At 41.5% G+C, this 24,554-nt stretch overlaps 1 protein-coding gene across 2 annotated transcripts in view; it reads left to right on the top strand.

Annotated features, from left to right (window-relative positions):
• The first annotated feature begins 83 nt into the window (after positions 1-83).
• Positions 84-24,554, top strand: part of pigf (phosphatidylinositol glycan anchor biosynthesis, class F) — a 66,626-nt gene continuing 42,155 nt past the window's right edge. The window contains exons 1-3 of one of the 2 annotated variants that reach the window (XM_072580653.1): positions 84-545; positions 640-731; positions 14,863-14,979. In XM_072580653.1, coding sequence (XP_072436754.1) covers positions 315-545; positions 640-731; positions 14,863-14,979 — 440 coding nt within the window. In that variant the 5' untranslated portion in view covers positions 84-314. The remainder of the gene's footprint in view (positions 546-639; positions 732-14,862; positions 14,980-24,554) is intronic. The other variant, XM_072580652.1, reaches the window with a different exon arrangement.

Below are 24,554 nucleotides of genomic sequence, written 5' to 3'. Positions count from 1 at the left end.
CGTCACAGGTCCCGTCCCCTCGGAATGATTGGTCCAAAATTGCCGAATAGTCAGTAGCTGTGGCTCTGATTGGTGGGATGGTGTTGCCAATTTCCAAGGGATTTCCGCCTGTAGTGTATGTGTATGATGGTGGTTCAGGTCAGGTGTGCAGAGGCTGGCCTGAAGGCAGGGAGAGGGAGATTCCAGATGCAGAAATACTAAAAATTTATTACTTGACTAAAAAGGCTAGTGTCAGTAAGAGTTGGTTGTGTTAAGTTTGGTACCAGTCTATAACGATTTGCACAGACGGTTCGGTAACAAGCCAAGGGAAAAATATGAGGGATATTGAGTTAAGAGGCATGTTTTCTGCGCATATTATTCTGGTCCTGTCCATTGTCTTTTCTACTTTGGTCCCCTCTCTATTTTTGGATGAGTTTTCTGTAACAGGAACCCACTTGCTGTGGTTGTGTGTTTGCTCTGCCACTGTTTCTGCTGTTACCATTGTTTTGTATTTATTATTGGAAACGAATCCTACCTCCAGCAAAAAGAATTCCCCCAGTAGCAAGGTGAGATTGTGACGGACGTTTCACTTTTTCTTAATGTACGGTTTGACTCAAAGTCTTAAATAATCTGTATTTTTTTATATATATTGCCTTCCAGGTCACTAAGATCTTCAGATCCTGTTTGTTGTTCTTTATATCCTGTGTCATATTTCATGGAATTTTAGTTTTATATGGAGCCCCACTTCTAGTGTAAGTATACAATTGGAATTTTGTCAAGACTTTTATTTTGAAAGGGTATTTTATGGCTTACAGTTAAGAAGAAATTGTAGGTAATTGACCTTTTTAACATACTCAGTTTTCCAGGTGAAGTTGGAAACTGGTGGATGACTTGAAGATTGTAAATGTGAGGAATGTAGCGTCTGTTTTATGCAGGCACCTTGGACAATTAAATCGTAGAGATGTACAGCATGGAAGCAGCCACTTCAGTCCAACTTGTCCATGCCGACCAGATATCCCAACCCAAACAAGTCCTATTTCCCTCAAACCTGGCCCATATCCCACCAAACCCTTCCTATTCATATACTCATCCAGATGCCTTTTAAATGTTGTAATTGTACTAGCCTCCGCCACTTCATCTGGCAGTTCATTCCACACATGTACCACTCTCTGAGTGAAAAAGTTGCCCTTAGGTCTCTTTTATATCTTTCCCCTCTCAGACTAACCTATGTCCTCTAGTTCTGCAATCCCCCACCCAGGAAAAAGACCTTATTTATCCTATCCATGCCCCTCATAATTTTATAAACCTCAATAAGGTCACCCCTCAGCCTCTGACATTCCAGAGAAAACAGCCCTAGCCTATTCAACCTCTCCCTATAGCTCAAATCCTCCAACCCTGGCAACATCCTTGTAAATCTTTTCTGAATCCTTTCAAGTTTCACAACATCTTTCCGATAGGAAGGAGACCAGAATCGCATGCAATATTCCAACAGTGGCCTAACCAATGTCCTGTGCAGCCGCAACATGACCTCCCAACTCCTGTACTCAATACTCTGACCTATAAAGGAAAGCATTCCAAATACCACCTTCATTATACTGTCTACCTGCGACTTCACTTTCAAGGAGCTATGAGCCTGCAATCCAAGGTCTCTTTGTTCAGCAACACTCCTTAGGACCTTATCATTAAGTGTATAAGTCCTGCTAAGATTTGCTTTCCCAAAATGCAGCACCTCTCATTTATCTAAATTAAACTCCATCTGCCACTCCTCAGCCCATTGGCCCATCTGATCCAGATCCTGCTGTAATCTGAGATCACCCTCTTCGCTGTCCACTACACCTCCAATTTTGGTGTCATCTGCAAACTTACTAACTGTACTTCTTATGCTTGCATACAAATCATTTATGTAAATGACAAAAAGTAGAGGACCCAACACCGATCCTTGTGGCACTCCACTGGTCACAGGCCTCCAGTCTGAAAAACAACGCTCCACTACCATCCTCTGTATTCTACCTTTGAGCCAGTTCTATATCCACATGGCTAGTTCTCCCTGTATTCCATGAGATTTAACCTTGCTAATCGGTCTCCCATGGGGAACCTTGTTGAACGCCTAACTGAAGTTCATATAGATCACATCTACTGCTCTGCCCTCATCAATCTTCTTTGTTACTTCTTCTTTAACAAAGTCATTTAGAGAAACCAAAATTGAAAGATGGAAGCACTGGTATTCCTTTCTGTTGTAAGAATAGAAGAAGTTAAACTTGTACAGAAACTTGGTTAGACAATATCTAGGATTTTGCTTTCACTGTTGGTCTCTGTTATAAAAGTAAATTGAGACACAAGTGAAGTTGCGCAAACAATTCTCACAGATAATATCAGAACCAAGGGATTAGACCTTTTGAGAAAAGCCGAATAAGGCCAGGCCCTTACACTCTGAGATTGTTCAAGTGGTAAATTTAGTGATGTCCTTTAAAGTTATGAAGAGTTTTGATACATTCTTTGTAGCAAGAAAGGGCATAAAACTTGGAGCTGATGAATATAAGTTAGTTACTAATCAAATAAGGAATTCAGAATACGTTTCTTTAGCCAGAGAATGGTTTAAATAACCTATCGTGGAGCAGTTAAGATAAACATCTTGAAAACTTGTAAAGGAAAGCTAATAAGTGTACAAGGAAGAACAGAACAGAACAGAAGAGTGTATTGAAAGAATTAGATGAAGTAGAGTGGAGGAAGCCATAGATCAGTGTGCTAAATTTCTGTGCTGTAAATCCTATATGGAAGGTAATGTTCTTTGTATTTATGCATTTGAGAATCTGAGTTTGAAATTTGATTTTAAATTGAGAATTGTGTATTTGAGAATTTTAGATGCAATAAAAGCTCGATGGTATATGAAAAACCAAATGAAAAGCTATGGTAATGAATGTATAATAGTTCTGGAATGCATGTGCTGCTTTTTAAAAGTGTCTAAGGTTGGGTTTGAAAGAGTATTTAATAAATCATAATGAGAGAGAGCAATGGAAAGGTGGCAGCATAACTGTTAATTAAGGTGACATAAGTTCAATACTCAAGGATAACATTAACTTGAAAGATCAAAATGTAGAATCTGTTTGGGTTGAGATAAACAATAAAGGTAAAAGGGCTCTCTGGGAACAGTTTACAGGCCCTGTAATCTGAGTTGTGCCATAAGACACAGCATACAGGGGAAAAAATAAATCAAGTATGCAAGAAATGTACTATAATAATCTTGGGTCAACATGGAGATCAGGTTGGCAAAAGTAGCCTGGAATATGAATTTGTAAAATATCATTGGTATGGTTCCTTAAAGCAGTGCATTTTAGAACAAACCAAGGAGCAGCCTATCCTGGACCTGGCAATGTACAATTGGACATGGTTAATCAATGGTTTAATGTTCAGTTTGAAAGAGAGAAAATGTGGCTTCATATATGGATGGCCCTCCTAGTGAAGGAGCAAACTCAACCTCCTCTGGGGAAATAAGGCAGGTCAAGTGACTGAGGTGTTAGTAGGAGAGCACTTTGGGATCAGTAACCATATTTTAAAAAAAATTTAAAGTAGTTATGTGAAAGGTCTGGTCCACAAGTTAAAAATTTAAACTGGGGGAAGACCAATTTTGATGATATTAGACAGAAACTTTCAAAAGTTGATTGGGGGAGGTGGCTTTCAGGTAAAGGGACATCTGACAAATAGGAGGCTTTCAAATGTGAGCTAATGAGAGTTCAGGATCAATGTGTTCCTGTTAGTGAAAAAGGCAAGGCTGACAGCTGTAGGGAACACTGAATAGCATGAGATATTGAAAAGAAAAAAAATTGTCATCGTCCCTGAAGTGCTTGATGGGGATGGTGTAAAGGGAACTTTATTTTCATTTGCAATGATACAGGAAACTTTCCCTCTGACCTTTAGACCATTGTTGTGTCTGCCCTGGGACCATGTAGTTGAAGCCGAACTGAGTGGATTTGTTTTTACTTTTCTTCGCATTTGAGTGAGTGAAGCAATGGTTATGCCACATTTCAACCCCTTGCTGTCCTTGCTGCAAGAGTGGCTGATAAGGGACAGAGTCGAGGAAAGCCATTTTTTGGGGGTTTTTTGTTTTCTTTTTTTCTCCAGAGAGTCACTGGAACTTTATTTCAGTTCAAGACTTGTGGAAACTTTTACTTTTCTGTTCTAAGAGTAGAGTGAGCTTTACTCTATACTTAATCCTGATACTGTCCCTGTCTGATGTGGGGGAATGAGGTGTTGGTCTCGGGTGGGGGGGGTGAAGGGAAGGGGGGAGGTGGTGTGGGGAGTGGAGAGATTTGATTTTTCTGTTTGCACCTATGTTTAAAAGAGTAGAAGGTGATCGTTCAGACTGGAGGCCTGTGACCAGTGGTGTGCCACTTGGTGCTAGGTCCACTGTTCTTCACTTTATATAAACTATTTGGATGCAAATATAGGAGACGTGGTTAGTAAGTTTGTGGGTGACACCAAAATTGGTGGAACATTGGACAATGAAGAATGTTATTTAACATAACAAAAGAATCTTGATCAATTGGGCCTGTTGGCTGAGGAGTGGCAGACTGAGTTTAATTTAGATAAATGCAAGGTAGTGCATTGTGGTAAGACAATCCAGTACAAGACTTGCACACTTGTGTAGGGCCCTGGGGAGTGTTGTCAAACAGAGAGACATAGGGTTGCAGGTGCATAGTTCCTTGAAAGTGGGATCACAGACAGGGTGGTAGAGAAGGCGTTTGGCCTTCATTAATCACAGCATTGAGGACAGGAGTTGGGACACAGTATTACAGTTGTCATATTAGTAAAGGCCACATTTGGAGTATTACGTACAGTTCTGGTTGCCCTGCTATGGGAAGGATGTTATTAAACTGGAAAGGATGCAAAAAAGATTTACAAGGATATTATTGAGACTGGAAGGTTTGAGTTATAAGGAGAGGTATAGAGAATGCTGGATGACTAAAGAAATTGAGGGTTTGGTTTAGGCAAAAAAGGAAGCATATGTCAGGTATAGACAGGATAGATCGAGTGAATCCTTAGAGTATAAAGGCAGTAGGAGTATACTTGAGAGAAATCAGGAGGGCAAAAAGGGGACATGAGATAGCTTTGGCAAATAGAATTAAGGAGAATCCAAAGGGTTTTTATAAATACATTAAGGACAAAAGGGTAACTAGAGAGAGAATAGGGCTCCTCAAAGATCAGCCGCCGAAAATGGGGGAGATACTAAATGAGTATTTTGCATCAGTATTTACTGTAGAAAAGGATAAGGAAGGTATAGAAAGTAGGGAAATAAATGGTGACACCTTGCAAAATGTCCGTATTACAGAGGAGGAAGTGCTGGATGTCTTGAAACGCATAAAGTTGGATAAATCCCCAGGACCTGACCAGGTGTACCCGAGAACTCTGTGGGAAGCTAGAGAAGTGATTTCTGGGCTGCTTGCTGAGATATTTGTATCATCGATAGTCAGAGGATTCTGGGTATTCCAAGATGGGAGGTGGGAAAAATTTCTGGCTGTAACAGCTGCTCCTTTATTGAGGTATTTTAGGTGTTGGAGGTGATTTCCTCGAATTCCAGGAGCAGCAATTACTGTTTTATATGCTGTAGCATTGTTTTGGAACTTTGGGAAAAAAAAAGTCAAACCAACAGCAGTTTTAAAAGGGAGAAGAACAGAGAAAGGAAGCACATGGTGAGGTCATTGTAGGAGAGAGAACCTGCACAGTTAGTGCCTTTGCTGTTTGACATCGGAGTGCATCTGGGAAAATTATCAAACAGTGAAATTCACAACTGATCTTGGAGGAACTGTTGGGTGAAATTCACAGCATGGAATTAGATAAGTTAGTCGTTGTTTTAAGTGTGGCCTACACAGAATCTACACAGGTGAGTAGAGTGGGTTCTTTCTTGGTTATGTGCTTTTGGGGATATGTCTCTTGATTAAACTTAAAATATTAGCCATAACTATTAATTTAACCTGGGGCAGTGTTTGTAGAGGAATAAAACGGTGTTGATTTCTGAACCTGTAGATTGTGAAGGAGCAAAAATGGCCTTTAATAGAGTGATATGTACTACTTGTCAGATGTGGGAGTTTAGAGAGTTTCAGGGTTACTGCGGATTATATCTGCCATAAATGCTGTTGGCTGCGAATCTTATCAGATCGAATGGATCAGTTGGAGAGACAGTTAGAAGCAATGAGGAATTTGCAGCAGCAACACTATGTGATGGATGGCAGTTATAGGAAGGGGGGAAAGTCTCCGATACAGTCACATAGATGGGTTAACTCCAGGAAAGGTAAGAGAGGTAGACACCAGTGCAGGAGCCTTTTGTGGATACACCCATTTCAAAAAGGTATGCTGTTTTGGAAAATGTAGTGGGTGATGGATTCTCAGGGGAACGTAGCACGAACAGCCAAGTTTCTGGTATTGAGACTGGCTCTAATGCAACGAGGGCTACGTCGGGTTCCAAGAGATCAATTGTGTTAGGGGATTCTGTAGTCCGAGGTACAGACAGACGTTTCTGTGGCCAGCAGCAAAAAAGCAGAATGGTGTGTTGCTTCCATGGTGCCAGGATCAAGGATGTCTCAGAGAGGGTACAGAATGTTCTCACGGGGGAGAGGAGCCAGCAAGAGGTCATTGTCCACATTGGAACCAATGACATAGGAAGGGAAGAGGTTGAGATTCTAAAGGAAGATTGCAGGGAGTTAGGCATAAATTTAAAATGGAGGTCCTCGACAGTAGTAATATCTGGATTACTCCCAGTCCAAGAGGTAGTGAGGGCAGGAATAGGACTATAGGGTAGATGAATGCATCGCTGAGGAGCTGGTATATGGGCGAAGGATTCCCTTTTTCTGGATTGTTGGAATCTCTTTTAGGGTAGAAGTGACCTGTACAAGAAGGATGGATTGCACCTAAATTGGAAGGAGACTAATATACTGGCAGGGAAATTTGCTAGAGCTGCTTGGGAGGATTTAAACTAGTAAGGTGGTGGGGTTGGGACCCAGGGAGATAGTGAGGAAAGCAATCAATCAGATACAGGTACAGTTGAGAACAGAAGCGAGTCAAACAGTCAGGGCAGGCAGGGACAAGGTAGGACTAATAAATTAAACTGCATTTATTTCAATGCAAGGGGTCTAACAGGGAAGGCAGATGAACTCAGGGCATGGTTAGGAACATGAGACTGGGATATCATAGCAATTACAGAAACATGGCTCAGGGATGGGCAGCACTGGCAGCTTAATGTTCTACGATACAAATGCTTCAGGGAGGATAGAAGGGGAGGCAAGAGAGGGTGTTGGAGGGGTTGGCCTTTTTGATAAGGGATAGCATTACAGCTGTGCTGAGGGAGGATATTCCTGGAAATACATCCAGGGAAGTTATTTGGGTGGAACTGAGCAATAAGAAAGGGATGATCACCTTATTGGGATTGTATTATAGACCCCGAATAGTCAGAGGGAAATTGAGAAACAAACTTGTAAAGAGATCTCAGCTGTCTATACTAATAATAGGGTGGTTATGGTAGGGGATTTTAACTTTCCAAACATAGACTGGGACTGCCATAATGTTAAGGTTTAGACGGAGAGGAATTTAAGAATGTACAAGGCAATTTTCTGATTCACTATGTGGGTTTACCTACTAGATAAGGTGCAAAACCTGAGATACTCTTTGGAAATAAGGCAAGGCAGGTGACTGAGGTGTCAGTGGGGGAGCACTTTGGGACCAGCGACCATAATTAAAATAGTGATAGAAAAGGATAGACTAGATCTTAAAAGTTGAAATTGTAAATTGGAGAAAGGCCAATTTTGACGGTATTAGGCAAGAACTTATGAAAGTGTGATTGGGGAAGATATTCGAGCTAAAGGGACGGCTAGAAAATGGGAAGCCTTCAGAAATGAGATAACAAGAATCCAGAGAAAGTATATTCCTGTCAGGGTGAAAGGAAAGGCTGGTAGGTATAAGGAATGCTGGATGACTAAAGAAATTGAGGGTTTGGTTAAGAAAAAGAAGGAAGCATATGCCAGGGATGGACAGGATAGATCGAGTGAATCCTTAGAGTATAAAGGAAGTAGGAGTATACTTAAGAGGGAAATCAGGAGCGCGAAAAGGGGACATGAGATAGCTTTGGCAAATAGAATTAAGGAGAATCCAAAGTGTTTTTACAAATTCAGTAAGGACAAAAGGGTAACTAGGGAGAGAATAAGGCCCCTTAAAGATCAGCAAGGTGACCTTTGTCTGGAGCCGCCGAAAATGGGGGAGATACTAAATGAGTATTTAGCATCAGTATTTACCGTGAAAAAGGATATGGAAGATATAGACTGTAGGGAAATCTATGGTGACGTCTTGCAAAATGTCCATATTACAGAGGGGGAAGTGCTGGATGAAATGAAATTGGTAAAGGTGGATATATTCCCAGGACCTGATCAGGTGTACCCGAGAACCCTGTGGGAAGCTAGAGAAATGACTGTGGGGCCTTTTGCTGAGATATTTATATAATCGATAGTCACAGGTGAGGTGCCGGAATACTGGAGGTTGGCTAACATGGTACCACTGTTTAAGAAGGGTGGTAAGGACAAGCCAGGGAGCTATAGACCAGTGAGCCTGATGTATGTGGTGGGCAAGTTGTTGGAGGGAATCCTGAGGGACAGGATGTACATGTATTTGAAAAAACAGGACTGATTTAGGAATAGTCAACATGGCTTTGTGCATGGGATATCATGTCTTACAAACTTGATTGAGTTTTTTGAGGAAGTAACAAAGAGGATTGATGATGGCAGAGCGGTAGATGTGATCTATATGGACTTCAGTCAGGCGTTCAACAAGGTTCCCCATGGGACACTGATTGATTAACAAGGTTAATTTAATGGGATGCAGGGAGAACTAGCCATTTGGATACAGAACTGGCTCAAAGGTAGAAGACAGAGGGTGGTGGTGGTGGAGGGTTGTTTTTCAGACTGGAGGCCTGTGACCAGTGGAGTGCCACAAGGATCGGTGCTGGGTCCTCTACTTTTTGTCATTTACATAAATGATTTGGATGGGAGCATAAGAGGTATAGCTAGTAAGTTTGCAGATGACACCAACATTGGAGGTGTAGTAGACAGTGAAGAGGGTTACCTCAGATTACAACAGGATCTTGACTAGATGGGCCAATGGGCTGAGAAGTGGCAGATGGAGTTTAATTCAGATAATTACGAGGTGCTGCATTTTGGGAAAACAACTCTTAGCAGGACTTCTACACTTAATGGTAAGGTCCTAGGGAGTGTTGCTGAACAAAGAGACCTTGGAGTGCAGGTTCATAGCTCCTTAAAAGTGGAGTCGCAGGTAGAGAGGATAATGAAGAAGGCGTTTGGTATGCTTTCCTTTATTGGTCAGAGTATTGAGTACAGGAGTTGGGAGGTCATGTTGCGGCTGCACAGGATATTGGTTAGGCCACTGTTGGAATATTGCTTGCAATTCTGGTCTCCTACGTATTTGAAAGATGTTGTGAAACTTGAAAGGGTTCAGAAAAGATTGGCAAGGATGTTGCCAGAGTTGGAGGATTTGAGCTAAAGGGAGAGGTTGAACAGGCTGGAGCTGTTTTCCCTGGAGCCCTGGAGGTTGAGGGGTGACCTTATAGAGGTTTACAAAATTATGAGGGGCATGGATAGGGTAAATAGGCAAAGTCTTTTTCCTGGGGTGGGGGAATCCAGAAGTAGAGGGCATAGGTTTAGAGTGAAAGAGGAAAGATGTAAAAGAGACCTGGGGGACAACTTTTTCACACACAGGGTGGTACGTGTATGGAATGAGCTGCCAGAGGAAGTGGTGGAGGCTGGTACAATTGTAACATTTTAAGAGGCATTTGGATGGTTATATGAATAGGAAGGGTTTGGTGGGATAAGGGCCGGGTGCTGGCTGGTGGGACTAGCTTGGGTTCGAATACCTGGTTGGCATGGACGGGTTGGACCGAAGGGTCTGTTTCCTTGCTGTACATCTCTATGACTCGATAAGAGGCTAGATAGGCTGGGCCTTTCTTCACTGGAGCATTGGAAGCTGAGGTGTGACCTTTATTGAGGTTTATAAAATCTTTGAAGGGCATAGATAAAGTGAAAAGCCGAGGTCGTTTTCCAAGGGTCGGGGAGTCCAAAACTAGAGGGCATAGGTTTGAGATGAGAGGGAAAGTTTTCACAGAGAGGCTGTTGCATGTATGAAACAAGCTGCCAGAGGAAGTGGTAGGGGTAGATACGGTTGCAACATTTAAATGACTTTTGGATGGATACATGAAAGAGAAGAGTGCACAAAAAAAGGCAGACTGCGTATAACATGGGCAAATTTCTAATTATCCATTTTAACACGAAATATGGGAAATTAATATACTATTGAATTGGAGACAGATTGCAGCAGTTGTTAGTACATAAAGTTACGACTGTCCTGGAAAATGGATCACAAAGTTGGTATGTAAATACAAGTGACTAGGAAGGTAAATGGAATGGTTTCATATATTAAAACAGTAATGGAAATTAAGATTACAGAATTTTTTTTACTGTAGCTGCACAGGGCATTTGGAGTATAGTGTATGGTTTGGAATTATCATTTTAAAAAATATATACAATTGCATTGATAGCAGTTCAGAAAAGACTCACTCAACGCTCTTTCTGGGATGAAGGGCTCACCTTATGAAGAAAGGTTGAACAGGCTAAGCTTGTATCCATTAGAATAAAAAAGAATGAGAATTGAGCCTCTTGAGAGGACGGAATAGGATGGGTAGCAGCAGCATGTTTTTTTTCTCTTTGAGGGAGACCAGTTTAACAATGATATCCAAGGCAAGTGAGAAATATTTTTCTCTGAAAAGGTAATTAGAGCATTGATAGTGGAGATTGGGTCATTACATTTATTCAAGGCTGAATTAGACAGATCTTTGATAGGCAAGGGAAGTGAGGTACAAACGGGAAAGTGGGTCTGAGACCTAACTCAGATTGGTAATGATCTTTGAAAAGGAGAGGCCAAATGGTCTATTTTCTGCTTCTACATTCCTAAATGTTTTGTACAGAGAAAATCCACATTTCAACTTGTTTGTGTCCCTGTGTTTTAGGTTGTCTTCTGGCAATTTTTTTATGGTCAGTTCTTTTCAATCTACCTCACTCTGCCTCCAGAATTTAATTGCTGAAAAGTACAAGGCAAAGTTTGATATTTAAGACGGTCGATTTTGAGGTATTGAAAGATTGAAACCCAGCAATGCTCCCTTCTCTTTATTAGTAATGCAACTCTGAAGAGGTGCAAAAAAAATCCAGCAATAAATGAAATGATTAACTGGGAGAATGAAATAAAACAGTTTATTTTAAATAGAGCATTACTGCGGAGTTCAGAGGTGTGGAGTCATTTAGATGTATTTAATCTTGAGTCATAACATGTTAGTATGAGGGTTTAGCAAGCCATTAAGAAAGTTAATAGGAAGCCATCTTTTATTGTGTGAAGAACTTAACTTAAAAGTAAGGATGCTATGCTTCAGTTATAAAGAGCATTGGAGAGGAGAAAGTGAGGACTGCAGGTGCTGGAGAACTGAGTCAAGAGTATGGTGCTGGAACAGCACAACAGGTCAGGCAGCATCCAAGGAGTAGGCAAATCGACGTTTCAGGCATAAGCCCTTCATCCTGATGAACCCAATCCACACTCATTGAGCATTGCAGAGGCCAATCTTAAATGTTGTGTGCAGTTTGTGTGCAGATATAAATAGACTGGAAACAATTCAATGGAGTTTTGGTAGAAAGCAGAGTATTCCACTTATTTACCTGCTGTATAAAGAAATTAGATCTTAAAGCATGAATGAACAACCAGTTAATTTTGAATCTATATTTTCTTCTTCCAAATATTGCACATCACTGTGAAATTCAGTTTAGATGTTCCCTTTCGTGCCTTAAATTACTTCTCAAAGCGTCCTATTAAAAAACTAGTTAATTCTTTTTTCAGTCATTCTCCAAGGACAGAATGTAAATTTTCCCAAGCCCCTACCCATCTTTCCAATAGACTGCTCTTATCACTTTTGTATTATCATTTTTGGCTCACTTCCACATTTTTACAACTTTGAATTTATGTTTGTTTAACAATTTTGGGGCCCAAGCTCCCAATCAATTTTTACACTTCTTCAAATGATACAATCATTTCTTCATCAACTAGTTTCAGTTTTACTTTCACATGCAAACTTGCAGATTTTATTACCAACCTCTCCCTTAAGTGAATTAACAATGGTCCCAGATAATGCTCCCTTGATAGGTACAGCCTTTTACTTAATTAGTTATTTACTTACTTCTGACCTTTCTGCAATGTAAGATAGTGTAGTGCAATGCAGAAGCCTTTGCTAGAAAGTTGTATTAAATCAACTGAGTTCTTACAAACAAGCTCTGTTGTAATCCTGATGAAATCTGATAAAGCTGCAAAGCAGAGTGTCGTCATACTGTGCTGGGACATTTTACTGGAGCGTAGGCGTTTGAAGGATGACCTTCTAGAAGTTTATAAATCATGAGGGGCATAAATAAAGTGAATACCAAAGGTCTTTTCCCTAAAGTGGGTGAGTTCAAAGTAGGGGCCATTGTTTTTTAAGGTGAGAAGAGAAAGATTTAAAAAGGGCACCAGTGACAACTTTTCGACATAGTGGTTAGAGTGTGGAATGAATTGTCAGAGGACATGATGGATGCAGTTTTAGTTACAACATTTTAAAAGATACTTGAATAGTACATAAATAGAAAAAGTTTGGAGGGATATGGGCCAACTGCAGGCAGGTGGGACTAGTTTAGTTTGGGAGTATAGTCAGTGTGGACTAGTTGGATTGAAGGGTCCATTTCCATGCTGTATGGCTCTGATAAAAACTGAAGTCTTTTAAGTGGGGGGAAAAAAAATTTTTGGTTTTTATACTTTTATTTGTTATTATCACTGTACCTAGAGTTAGTGAAAAGTTTTGTTCAGCATGCAGTCAGGTTGATCATACTCTACAAAATGCATAAGGATAATAGAACAGCGAGGAATACAATTTTTTGCAGCTGTGGAGAGGATGCAGAAAGGAAAAGGTCAACATTAAATTTGAAATTTGAGAGGTCCATTCAGAAGTCTAATGACAGCAGGGAAGAGGCTGTTCTTGAATCTGTCAGTACGTGTGCTTAATTTTTAAAATATATTCTGCCTGACTGAAGAGGTTGGAAGAGATTATTCCCAGGGTGGGAGGGGTCTTTGATTATGTTGGCTGCCTTCCTGAGACAACGAGAAGTACAGATGGTGTCAATGGATGGAAGGTTGGCTTGCGTGATGGACTGGGCTGTGTTCAAAACTCTTTGTAGCTTCTTACAGGCCTGGGCAGAACAATTGCCATACCAAGCTTTGATGCATCAGGATAAAATGCTTTCTGTGGTGCATCTATAAAAATTTATAAGATTCTTTATGGACAAGCCAAAATTCCTTAACCTCCTGATGTTGTGCTTTCTTGGCCATCACATCAACTTCGCTGGACCAGAATGAGATTGTTGGTGATCATCACTCCTCGGAACTTAAAGCTGTTGACCACCTCTGCCTTAGTACCATTGAGGTAGACAGGGGCGTGCCGTCCACCTTACTTCCTCAAATCAATAACCAGCTCTTTTAGCTTTGAGGTTGAGTGAGAGATTTTTATCTTTACACCATGCCACTGAGCGCACATTCTTTTCTGTATTCTGTCTCGTCATTGTTTGAGATCCGGCCTATAACAGTGGTGTCGTCAGTAATCTTGTAGATCGGGTTAGGACAAAATTTGGCACAAAGTTATGAGTGTATAAGGAGTATTATAAGGGTCTGAGTCAGCAGCCTTGATAAAATAAAGAAATAATAAAATAGAATAAACAAAAAGGCCATAGTATAATCCCAGCAGTCTCAAAATACTCCTTGTACAAATTAAAATAAAAATTGCTTGTACTAGCAGCAACCCTTGGATAGTACTCGCATAAAAATTCTGTCATCTAACATCTCGATAGGTTTAAGGTAACTGTGACATGAACCACTGGACTAGGACATCTGATAACTTCAAGAATAAGCTATCATACATCTACATTTATACATACCCAGCTTCCAGACCTCTTCAGGATTTATCCCAAACACTTCTGGTCTGGGACTGTCATTAATCTCTTACTGAGGTAATCTAGTTAAGATATATTCTCCCCTTCTCAGGAGCATTGCTGTACACTTGTATCTCCATGCAAGGAGTTCACAGTACTCTCTAAAACAAAGCAAAGCAAAAGGCTGTTTATGTGGATGTTTCTGTTGAGCTTTAAAAAATTCCAGACTGGGCGTTTTGTTTATCAAAAACCTTGAAGTACAATGATTCACCCTACTAAACTAAAAACTCCTAAATTCAACACAAACCTTTTAGATGATCAAATTGGCCCCTCAAACTGTGGATGTAAGTTTGCTTGTTGAGCTGGAAGGTTCGTTTTCAGATGTTTCATCACCTTACTAGGTAACATCATCAGTGAGCCTCTGGTGAAGCACTGGTAGTATGACCCACTTTCTATTTATGTGTTTAGATTTCCTTGGATTGGTGATGTCATTTCTTGATCTTTTTCTCAGATGATGGTAAATGGAGTCCAAGTTGATTTGTTGAGAGTTCCGGTTGGAATGCCATGCTTTGAGGAATTCTCGCGCATGTCTCTGTTTGGCCTGTCCGAGGATAGGTGTGTTGTCCCTCAAACTGTTCTTAAAAAAAAACCCACCATGGCTACAGAATTACTTACAACTCAATTATAGACTTATACACAAAATCCCATGTGTTAATAATTCAAAATGCAAAAATGGACTGAAGTGATATAAGCTTTTATTGTGCACATGTTTTTGATATTATAATATATAGCAAATGACTGTTTTATGAAGCTACCAACTATAAACTAATTTTGAATTTTCCAGGTCCTTCAGGGAGACCTTTATGTTTGCTGTTCTTTTGTCAACCTTTACAACACTTCGTTGCCTATGTATGCTAGGACCCAATGTCCAGGCCTGGATACGTGTCTTCAGTAAAAATGGGTAAGTAGTGGAGAGAGTGTAGATTTTGTATTGGTTCAATCATGTGCTTTTGTGGAAAAATGAACAAAATTGGGGAAGTTTGAATTCTGCAAGAAACCGACAAGGTTTTTATCCCTGGGGTGTGGGAGTCTAGAACTAGAGGGCATAGGCTTCGGGAGAGAGGGGCAAGATTTAAAAGGGATCTAAGGGGCAACTTCTTCACACAAAGGGTAGTGAGTTGTATGGAATGAGCTACCAGAGAAAGTGGTGGAGGTGGCACAATTACAACACTTAAAAGGCATCTAGATGGGTACATGAATAGGATGGGTTTAGAGGAATATGGGCCAACTACTGGCAAACAGGACTAGATTAATTTAGGATACTGGTCGGCATGGACGAGTTGGACCGAAGGGTGTGTTTCCATGCTGCGCTTCTCTATAACTTGAGTATTATGTTTTGTAATCCTATGCAATCTCATTGGGAGGACAAAGTAACAAGAATGTTTACAAGAAGTGGTTACAAGAACTGCTTGCATGCAGTTTGGCATAAGCTTCTCCCAGACTTTATTCATGATTTTAAAGGTTTTGAACCATCAGAGGAGCTCCCAAGAATCAAAGAACATTGTGTTGCTCTTGCAAAGCAAGTTGGATTTCAAGTGGAGAGTAAGGATGTTGGAAGACCTGCTTGAGTCCCACTTTGAAGACCTCTCTACAGCTGATCCACAACAACTTGTCGCTGAGGGGGGAATTGGAAGCTGGAGATGAAGAACATGAAGTCCATGAGGCGGCACCACGAGAGCTTTCCACTTCTCTCTTGTCTTCTCTCCTGAGGGGAGTTAAGAAGCAGTTCAGCTCTTAGAAGACAATGATTACAATGCAGAATACAGCAGGGTAGCAGTTGGTGGAATGAGGTCTTATTTGGCACCCTTTGAACAGCTTCTTTATGAAAGACAAAAAATGGCAAAGCAGCAAAAACTAGATGTCTTTTTTAAGCCAACCACCAGGAAACAGAAGACAATGAACCACAGCAATGAACTTCTGGATTAACTAGTGCTAGAACCACAACTGCACCTGGAGTTGGTGGTGATGATGACAACCCTCAACCTCTGTCTTAATAACTCTGCGACCTCAAAACCACCCTCCTCCCCCACCCCCCACCCCCATCAAGTTATATTCAAATGTTTTTCAGTCTGTGAAATTTACTGTTTTATTTCATTATTCGATATGAATTTAATATTTATACTGTGCTATCATTTGTGTTAGGTAGTCTGCTTTTAACACTCTTTTCTGTAAGCCCTGTTATTTTAATTGTACGATTTTCTGTAGCACAAGGTCACACAAGAACGCAACGATCACGCTATAGCAGAAAGGACAGTCTGGGGTAATTTTGCTCTTTGGTGTAGTATTACAGTAATAAGTCATTCTCATTCTCTACAAATTGCCTGAGAACCAATGGTCTATTGCAGGATTCATATAATCTTTCCTTTAAAAATTGAAGGCATGTATTATTTGTATATGGACCTTGACAGTGAGTCTTAACAACCATTTGCTGTCCAGAGGGACTATTATAGTTCTTCTAAACCTTGAACTCAACTGGTGACCATTTCACAGCCGTGGTTGCAGATACTTTACCTAAAGATGAGTCCTCAGGAAACTTTCTCCATACCCTTCCTTTTAAATCTGGGAAGCTGAGCTTTATGTTGTGTCTTCTCCTGCTATCCTGGTTGAAGTCAGTTATCCACTGTCGAAAGCTGTTATCTGAAAACTTGGTGGCTTAGTTGCTTGATGGATATGTTGTCCAAGGTTCCATCCAATTACTTTTATATGATGGTATTAGTTTATCTCTTTAAATTAATTCAGTGTATCAAATCAGTATAACCACAGAAATGTGCAGCCGGTAACAATGGAATATATTACATTTATGGATTGACTATGCATTTCTCTCAGGCATTTAAATCTATTTCCAGAACAATCCCAGTGCTCACAAGGGTAGATGGCAGATAAACCTAAGTCATACTCAGCCATGAAGTTAGCTCTTGACACATTTGGAAACACCTCACTGCTAAAATCTTCAGTTACAGGACTGTTTAATGTTAATTGCACAAGTCAAACTATGGAAATACTTTCCATTCCAAATATAGATTACTGGGTGGTCGTGAGATACATGGGCATTGATAGAATCTTAAGCTGCAAGATCAAAATTCAAATGGGTTTCATAGTCCAGGGACTTTGTTTCAATATAATAGAGAGTACTTAAAGTATTTAATCTTCTTAAACTAGATTGAATTGCTTGTGTTAATCATACTATGGTTAGACTACTTTTGGAGTACAGATACAGTTCTACTTTCCACGTGGAGGCACTGGGGAAAAATACAAAAAGATTTGTCATAACTATACCAGAACCTGGAAGATTTACTTACTCAAGTAAAGGGTGAGTAGGTTGGGATGTCTTTATCTATCAAGAAGAATACTGAGGTATGACCTAATGAAGGCCTTAAAAATTATGAAAGGATTTGATGGAGTAAGAATAGAAAGACGTTATTGCAGGTGAGTGTAAAATTAGAGTTAAAAACATAAGGTAGTAATTGAAGAATCGAGTAGGATTCAAGAGGAAAGTCTTTACCTAGGAAGTCTGAAGAATATGGAATTTACTGTGGCAAATACTATAGGTGCATTTAAAAAGAAGCTAGATATGCAAAGTGAAGAAGAAAGGATTAGAAAAATGTGTGGCTAAATGAGGTGAATTAGGACAGTCCGAAACTGTGGTGCTGGAAAAGCACAGCAGGTCAGGCAGCATCCGAGGAGCAGGAAAATCAATGTTTCAGTCATAAGCCCTTCATCAGTCCTGATAAAGGGCTTATGCCTGTAAAGTTCATTCTCCTGCTCCTCAGCTGCTGCCTGACCTGCTGTGCTTTTCCAGCACCACACTCTACTCCAATCTTCAATATCTGCAGTCCTCACTTTCTCCTGAGGCAGGAGGAGGCACCTGTAGAGCACCAATGGAGTGCTTTTGAGTTTGGTATGACTCTTCACAGGAAGAAGAGTTCTAGACGTGCCATACTGGACTCTCCCTATTAACGTATTTGCTCTCCACTGATCTGCATTTTGTAGCAGAGAGCGGAGGGAGCTGGGTGGAAATGAGGTCGGAGCGCAAAGCTGGTTGGAAAGGTAAGTGATTGTTATTTGAGTGGGTGTGTTCTAGACCCCAGGTCCTACAAAGTAGAGCCTCCCTCCCACCCTCCTCCTCTAACCTAAATTAAAAGTCCACAGACTTGCCCCAAAAAGAGGGTCCAAGGAAGTTCCCATGGATTGAAAAGTGAGGCTTTAGCTCAGGACAAGGAGGTTGAGTAAGTGATTATGCCACAGTTGAAGAGGGTGAAGACATTACTGCCAAGCTGGTTCAGTGTACTACATGCTTGATGTGGGAGGTCAACGACTCTGTGTCTGGCTCGTATAATTGTGGAAAGTGTGTGCTCGTTCAGCTACTGACAGAGCATATTGCAGCACTGATGAAAGAACTCTAGGACCTTAGGCTTATCCGAGAGAACGAGATCTTTCTGGACAAGACCTTCAGCGAGGTTATTACACCGACCATACCAGAAGAGAGCAGACGATGAGGAAGACAGAGAGGAGACACGTGCAAGACATCCCGGGGGAAGTACCTGTCAGGAACAAGTTGAACCTTTTGGAAACAGTAGAGACAGATGACACTGCCAGTCCATGAAGTGGCCAGGTCTGTCAATCAAAAGTTGGCGTGGAGGCAGAGCGGAAGAGTTGGACATGGCACAGAGCCGTGGTAATATGGGACTCCATAGTGAGAGGAACTGACCGGGTTTTTTGTGGCAGCAGACAGGACTTAAGGATGATGTGTTGCCTTCCTGGTGCTAGGATTAAAGACATCACAGACAGCGTGCAGGAAATCCTCAAGAACTAAGGTGAAGAGTCAGAGGTGGTGTACATGTCAGCACAAATGATGTCGGGAGGAAGAGGAGGAACATACTACATCTGGACTTCGGATAACCAGGAAGAAGGCTGAAAAGCAGGACGTCCAGGGTGGTTATCTCCGGTTTGCTTCCAGTTCCTCGGGCTGGTGTGGCCAGAAACAGGGAGATAATGGGCTTGAATGTGTCGCTGGGGAACTGGTGCAGGAAGCAAGGATTTAAATTCTTGGATCACTGGGGTATGTTTTGTGGTAAGCATAAATTATACAAGAGAGATGGTTTGCACCTTTAATAGGTTAGGGACCAGCATTCTGGCAGGCAGGTTTACTACTGCTACACAGCTATGTTTAAACTAAATAGCGGGGGGGGGGGGGGGGGGGGGGTGGGGGAGGAGGAGGAGGGGACAAACTGGATGTTTAAGAAGGAAATTGAAGAGAAAGTTAGAACAAGGGAAGTCAAGAAAGACAATGAGGCAGAAAACTCAAAGGGATCATGCTGTAAGGTTGAGTGAAATAGGAGTTGATGGGAAGGGTGAGGGCAGTAGCAAATTAAAAATACTATACATGAATGCACGAAGCATGAGAAATAAGATGGATGAGCTTGAGGCTGTTTTGGAAATTGGCAGATACGATATTGTGGGGATGACTGAGATGTGGCTTCAAGTGGACAGGGCCTGGGAAATGAATATTCAAGGCTACACGTGCTATCGTAAGGACAGACTGACGGGCAGAGGGGGTGGGGTGGCCATGTTGGTAAGGGATGATATTCAGTGCCTTGTGCGGGGGGACCTAGAATCAGGGGATGTAGAGTCAGTGTGGATAGAGCTGAGAAATTCTAAGGGTAAAAAGGCCCTCTGGGAGTTATCTACAGGCCCCCAAACAGTAGTCTGGATGTCGGATGTAAGTTGAATCAGGAGCTGAAATTGGCCTGTCGCAAAGATGTTACTACAGTTGTTATGAGGATTTCAACATGCATGTAGACTGGGAGAATCAGGATGGTACTGGACCTCAAGAAAGAGACTTGGTGGAGTGCCTCCGAGATGGATTCTTAGAACAGCTGGTGCTGGAGTCTACCAGGGAGAAGGCAATTCTGGATCTGGTATTGTGCAACGAACCAGAATTGATCGGGGACCTCGAAGTGAAGGAGCCATTAGGAAGTAGTGACCATAATACAATAAGCTTCAATCTACAATTTGAGAAGGAGAGGGTACAATCGGAAGTGACAATATTTCTGTTGAATAAAGGGAACTATGGAGCTATGAGGGAGGAGCTGGCCAAAGTTCAATGGTACAATACCTTAGCAGGGATGAGAGTGGAGGAACAATGACAGGTATTTCTGTGTATAATGCAGAAGATGCAGGATCAGTTCATTCCAAAAAGGAAGAAAGATCCTAGGAGGAGGCATGGGTGGTTGTGGCTGACGAGGGAAGTTAAGAAACATATAAAGTTAAAAGAGAAAAAGTATAACATAGCAAAGATAAGTGGGAAAACAGAGGACTGGGAAGCTTTTAAAGAACAACAGAGGATTACTAAGAAGGAAATAAGCAGAGAAAAAACGAGGTACGAAGGTAAACTGGACAAAAATATCAAGGAGGATAGTAAAAGCTGTTTTAGGTATGTGAAAGGCAAAAAAATTGTTAAGACTAAAATTAGGCCCTTGAAGACAGGAACAGAGGAATATATTATGGGGAACAAAGAAATGGTAGAAGAATTGAATTAGTACTTCAGATCTGTGTTTACTGGGGAAGACACAAGCAATCTCCCTGAGGTAACAGTGGCTGAAGGACCTGAATTTAAGGGAATTTATATTTGCCAGGAATTGGTGTTGGAGAGACTGTTAGGTCTGAAGGTTGATAAGTCCCCGGGACCTGATGGTCTACATCCCAGGGTACTGAAGGAGGTGGCTCGAGAAATCATGGATGCGTTGGTGATTATTTTCCAGAGTTCGATAGATTCGGGATCGGTTCCTGCGGATTGGAGGGTGGCTAATGTTGTACCACTTTTTAAGAAAGGTGGGAGAGAGAAAGCAGGAAATTGTAGACCAGTTAGTCTGACCTCAGTGGTGGGAAAAATGCTGGAGTCTATTATAAAGGATGAATTTACGACACATCTGGATAGTAGTAACAGGATAGATCAGAGTCAGCATGGATTTATGAAGGGGAAATCATGCTTGACTAATCTTCTGGAATTTTTTGAGGATGTAACTCTGAAGATAGACGAGGAAGATCCAGTAGGTGTAGGGTACCTGGACTTTCAAAGCTTTTGGTAAAGTCCCACATAGGAGGTTAGTGAGCAAAATTAGGGCGCATGGTATTGGGGGCAAGTACTAACTTGGATTAAAAGTTGGTTGGCTGATAGGAAACAAAGTAGTGATAAACGGCTCCATTTCGGAATGGCAGGCAGTGACCAGTGGGGTACTGCAGGGATCAGTGATGGGACCGCAGTTTTTTACAATATATGTTAATGATATCGAAGATGGTATTAGTAATAACATTAGCAAATTTGCTGATGATACTAAGCTGGGTGGCAGGGTGAAATGTGAGGAGGATGTTAGGAGATTACAGGGTGACCTGGACAGGTTAGGTGAGTGGTCAGATGCATGGCAGATACAGTTTAATGTGGATAAATGTATGGTTATGCCACTTTGGTGGCAAGAACAAGAAGGCAGATTACTACCTAAATGGAATCAATTTAGGTAAAGGGGCAGTACAGAGAGATCTGGGTGTTCTTGTACACCAGTCAATGAACGTAAGCATGCAGGTACAGCAGGTAGTGAAGAAAGCTAATGGCATGCTGGCCTTCATAACAAGAGGGATTGAGTATAGAAGCAAAGAGGTTCTTCTGCAGCTGTACAGGGCCCTGGTGAGACCTCACGTGGAGTACTATATGCAGGCCTGGTCTCTAAATTTGAGAAAAGACATTCTGGCTATTGAGGGAGTGCAGTGTAGGTTCATGAGGTCAATTCCTGGAATGGCGGGACTACGTTACGCTGAAAGACTGGAGCGACTGGGCTTGTATACCCTTGAGTTTAGAAGACTGAGAGGGGATCTGATTGAGACATATAAGATTATTAAAGGATTGGACATTCTGGAGGCAGGAAACAGGTTTCCGCTGATGGGTGAGTGCCGAACCAGAGGACACAGTTTAAAAATACGGGGTAGACCATTTAGGACAGAGATGAGGAGAAACTTCTTCACCCAGAGAGTGGTGGCTGTGTGGAATGCTCTGCCCCAGAGGGCAGTGGAGGCCCAGTCTCTGGATTCATTTAAGAAAGAGTTGGATAGAGCTCTCAAGGATAGTGGAATCAAGGCTTATGGAGATCAGGCGGGAACAGGATACTGATTAAGGATGATCAGCCATGATCATATTGAATGGTGGTGCAGGCTCTAAGGACAGAATGGTCTACTCCTGCACCTATTGTCTATTGTCTATTGTCTATTCTCAATCTATTTCTACACTGTAGGGATTCTATGATTCAATGATCTGCAGAATCTTTTCAGCATCCTGTATCCTTTATTCAAAATTTGGACCCTTGTTTACCCAGCGAGTGCATTCTAGTTGTAGTATACTTTTTGTAGAGGCTCTCTTTATTTCTGGATTTTAGATTGCAGGTCCACCTAGTAATGGACTGAATTTTGACCAAAGAAAGTAATAGCTGTTAAACAATTATTTCCCTAATTCACTGAAGCAGTCATATCAGCCACCCAGTATATCAATGTTCTTGAACTTCCTGGTGCATTTATTTGTCCAAATGTTGAATAGTTTCTAATTTTATTTATGTTAACATCTTCAAGTTAACTCACATAAATATAATGTCGTTTGAGTACTAAGACCTGGAATTCTGTTCCATAGCTACGTCTGTTCAGTCTGAGCAATATAAATCCACTCCACACTGATCCTAGTAAGTAGCACACTGAAAAAATAAGTAAGTTGCCAAATGTTTCTCATTAATATTGAACATCTAGAATATTTGATTTAGTTTAAGCTTTTAGTTTGAGGTATCAGTACAAATGAATGATTTTTATTTTCTTTGTTCATGGGATATAGGTGTCCCTAGCTGGGCCAATATTTATTGCCTGTGCTAAGTTGCCCCAGAGGAGGTGGTGGTGAGCTGCTGCCTTGAGCTGCTGCAGACCATTTGCTGTAGGAAGACCCAAAGGTGTAGGCAGCTGTTGGAGAGGCTGGTTCCAGGACTTTGATCCAGCAGCATTGAAAGAAAGGTGATCCCTTGCTGTTGTTTCCAGTGCCTTAGTTGCTGCCAGATGGTCCATCTGGTTTGATTACTTTTGTTTTCTTTCTTGTTATTGATACAATTGAGTGGCTTGCAAAGCCATTTCAGAGGGCAGTTAAGAATTGAATTGAATTTATTGTCCCGCATACCAAGTCACAGTGAAAGGCTTTGTCTTGCGAGAAATACAGGCAGATCAGAGTTAAGTAGCATAGATAGTAAATAATAGGTAAACAGCGGCAAAAACAAAAACACAAGTACAGGCAAATGATGAGAGTTTGTGAATCCATTCCGTATTCTAACAACCGTAGGGTAGAAACTGTTACGAAACTGGCTGGTGCGTGTGTTCAGGCTTTCTGTACCTTCTTCCTGATGGTAGAGGTTGTAGAAAAGCATTGCCAGAGTGGGATAGATCTTTGAGAATGCTGGCGGCCTTTCCTTGACAGCGGGCCTGGTAGATGGATTTTATAGGTGCAAGGTTGGCCTTTGTGATTGTATGGGCCGAGTTCACCACTCTCTGTAACAGTCTCCAATCTTGTACAGTTGCCATACAAGGTAGTGATGCATCCAGACAGAATGCTATCGATGGTGCACCTATACAAATTGGCAAGGGTATTCACTGTCATGCCAAATTTCCTCAGCTGCCTGAGAAAGAAACGATATTGTTGGGCCTTTGTAACCAGTGCGTCCACATGAGTCCAAGAAAGCTTGTTGTGGATGACCACTCCCAGGAGCTTGACACTCATTCCACCTCTGTGTTGTTAACGTGAAGGGGAGCATGACTAACATCCCGCTGAAAGTCATTGATGGGTTCCTTGGTTTTGCCGGCATTGAGAGCTAGGTTTGCTCAGTGCACCATTTTCCAGGTCTTTCACCTCCCGTCTGTAGTTTGTTTCGTCACAGATGGTGATTCAACCGACTATGGTGGTGTCATCAGTGAACTTGTAAATGGTATATGGTGATGCAGTCATGGGTATACAGTGAGTACAGTCAGGGGCTGAGTATGTACCCTTGGGGGGGTTCCAGTGTTGAGTGTTAGTGAGGATGAAATATTGTCCCCAATCTTTACTGATTGTGGCCTATGGGTCAGGAAACTGAGGATCCAGTTGCAGAGTGGGGCTTATTCCGAAATCACTAAGTTCAGTAACCAGTCTCAAGAGGATAATAGTGTTGACTACAGTTCAGCCTTCAATGAGTAGGATTCTTACACAGCTGTTCTTGGTGTCAAGATGTTCTAGGGAGGAGTGAAGGCCAAGTGATATGGCATCTGATATTGATCTGTCCTAGGGATTCAAACCTGGCTCCTCAGAACATTACATAGGATTACAAGTCTGGTGACAATGCCACTAGGTCATTGCCTCCCTTTAAATGAATTGCATGCTGAAAGAAAAAAAAGCAGCAGTAAGATTCTGTAAATACTGAATATCTG

This window comes from Chiloscyllium punctatum, chromosome 11 (genome assembly GCF_047496795.1).
Source record: "Chiloscyllium punctatum isolate Juve2018m chromosome 11, sChiPun1.3, whole genome shotgun sequence".
Taxonomy (NCBI): domain Eukaryota; kingdom Metazoa; phylum Chordata; class Chondrichthyes; order Orectolobiformes; family Hemiscylliidae; genus Chiloscyllium; species Chiloscyllium punctatum.
The sequence above is the reverse complement of the archived record's forward strand: the minus strand, read 5'-3'. Positions and strand labels throughout refer to the sequence as shown.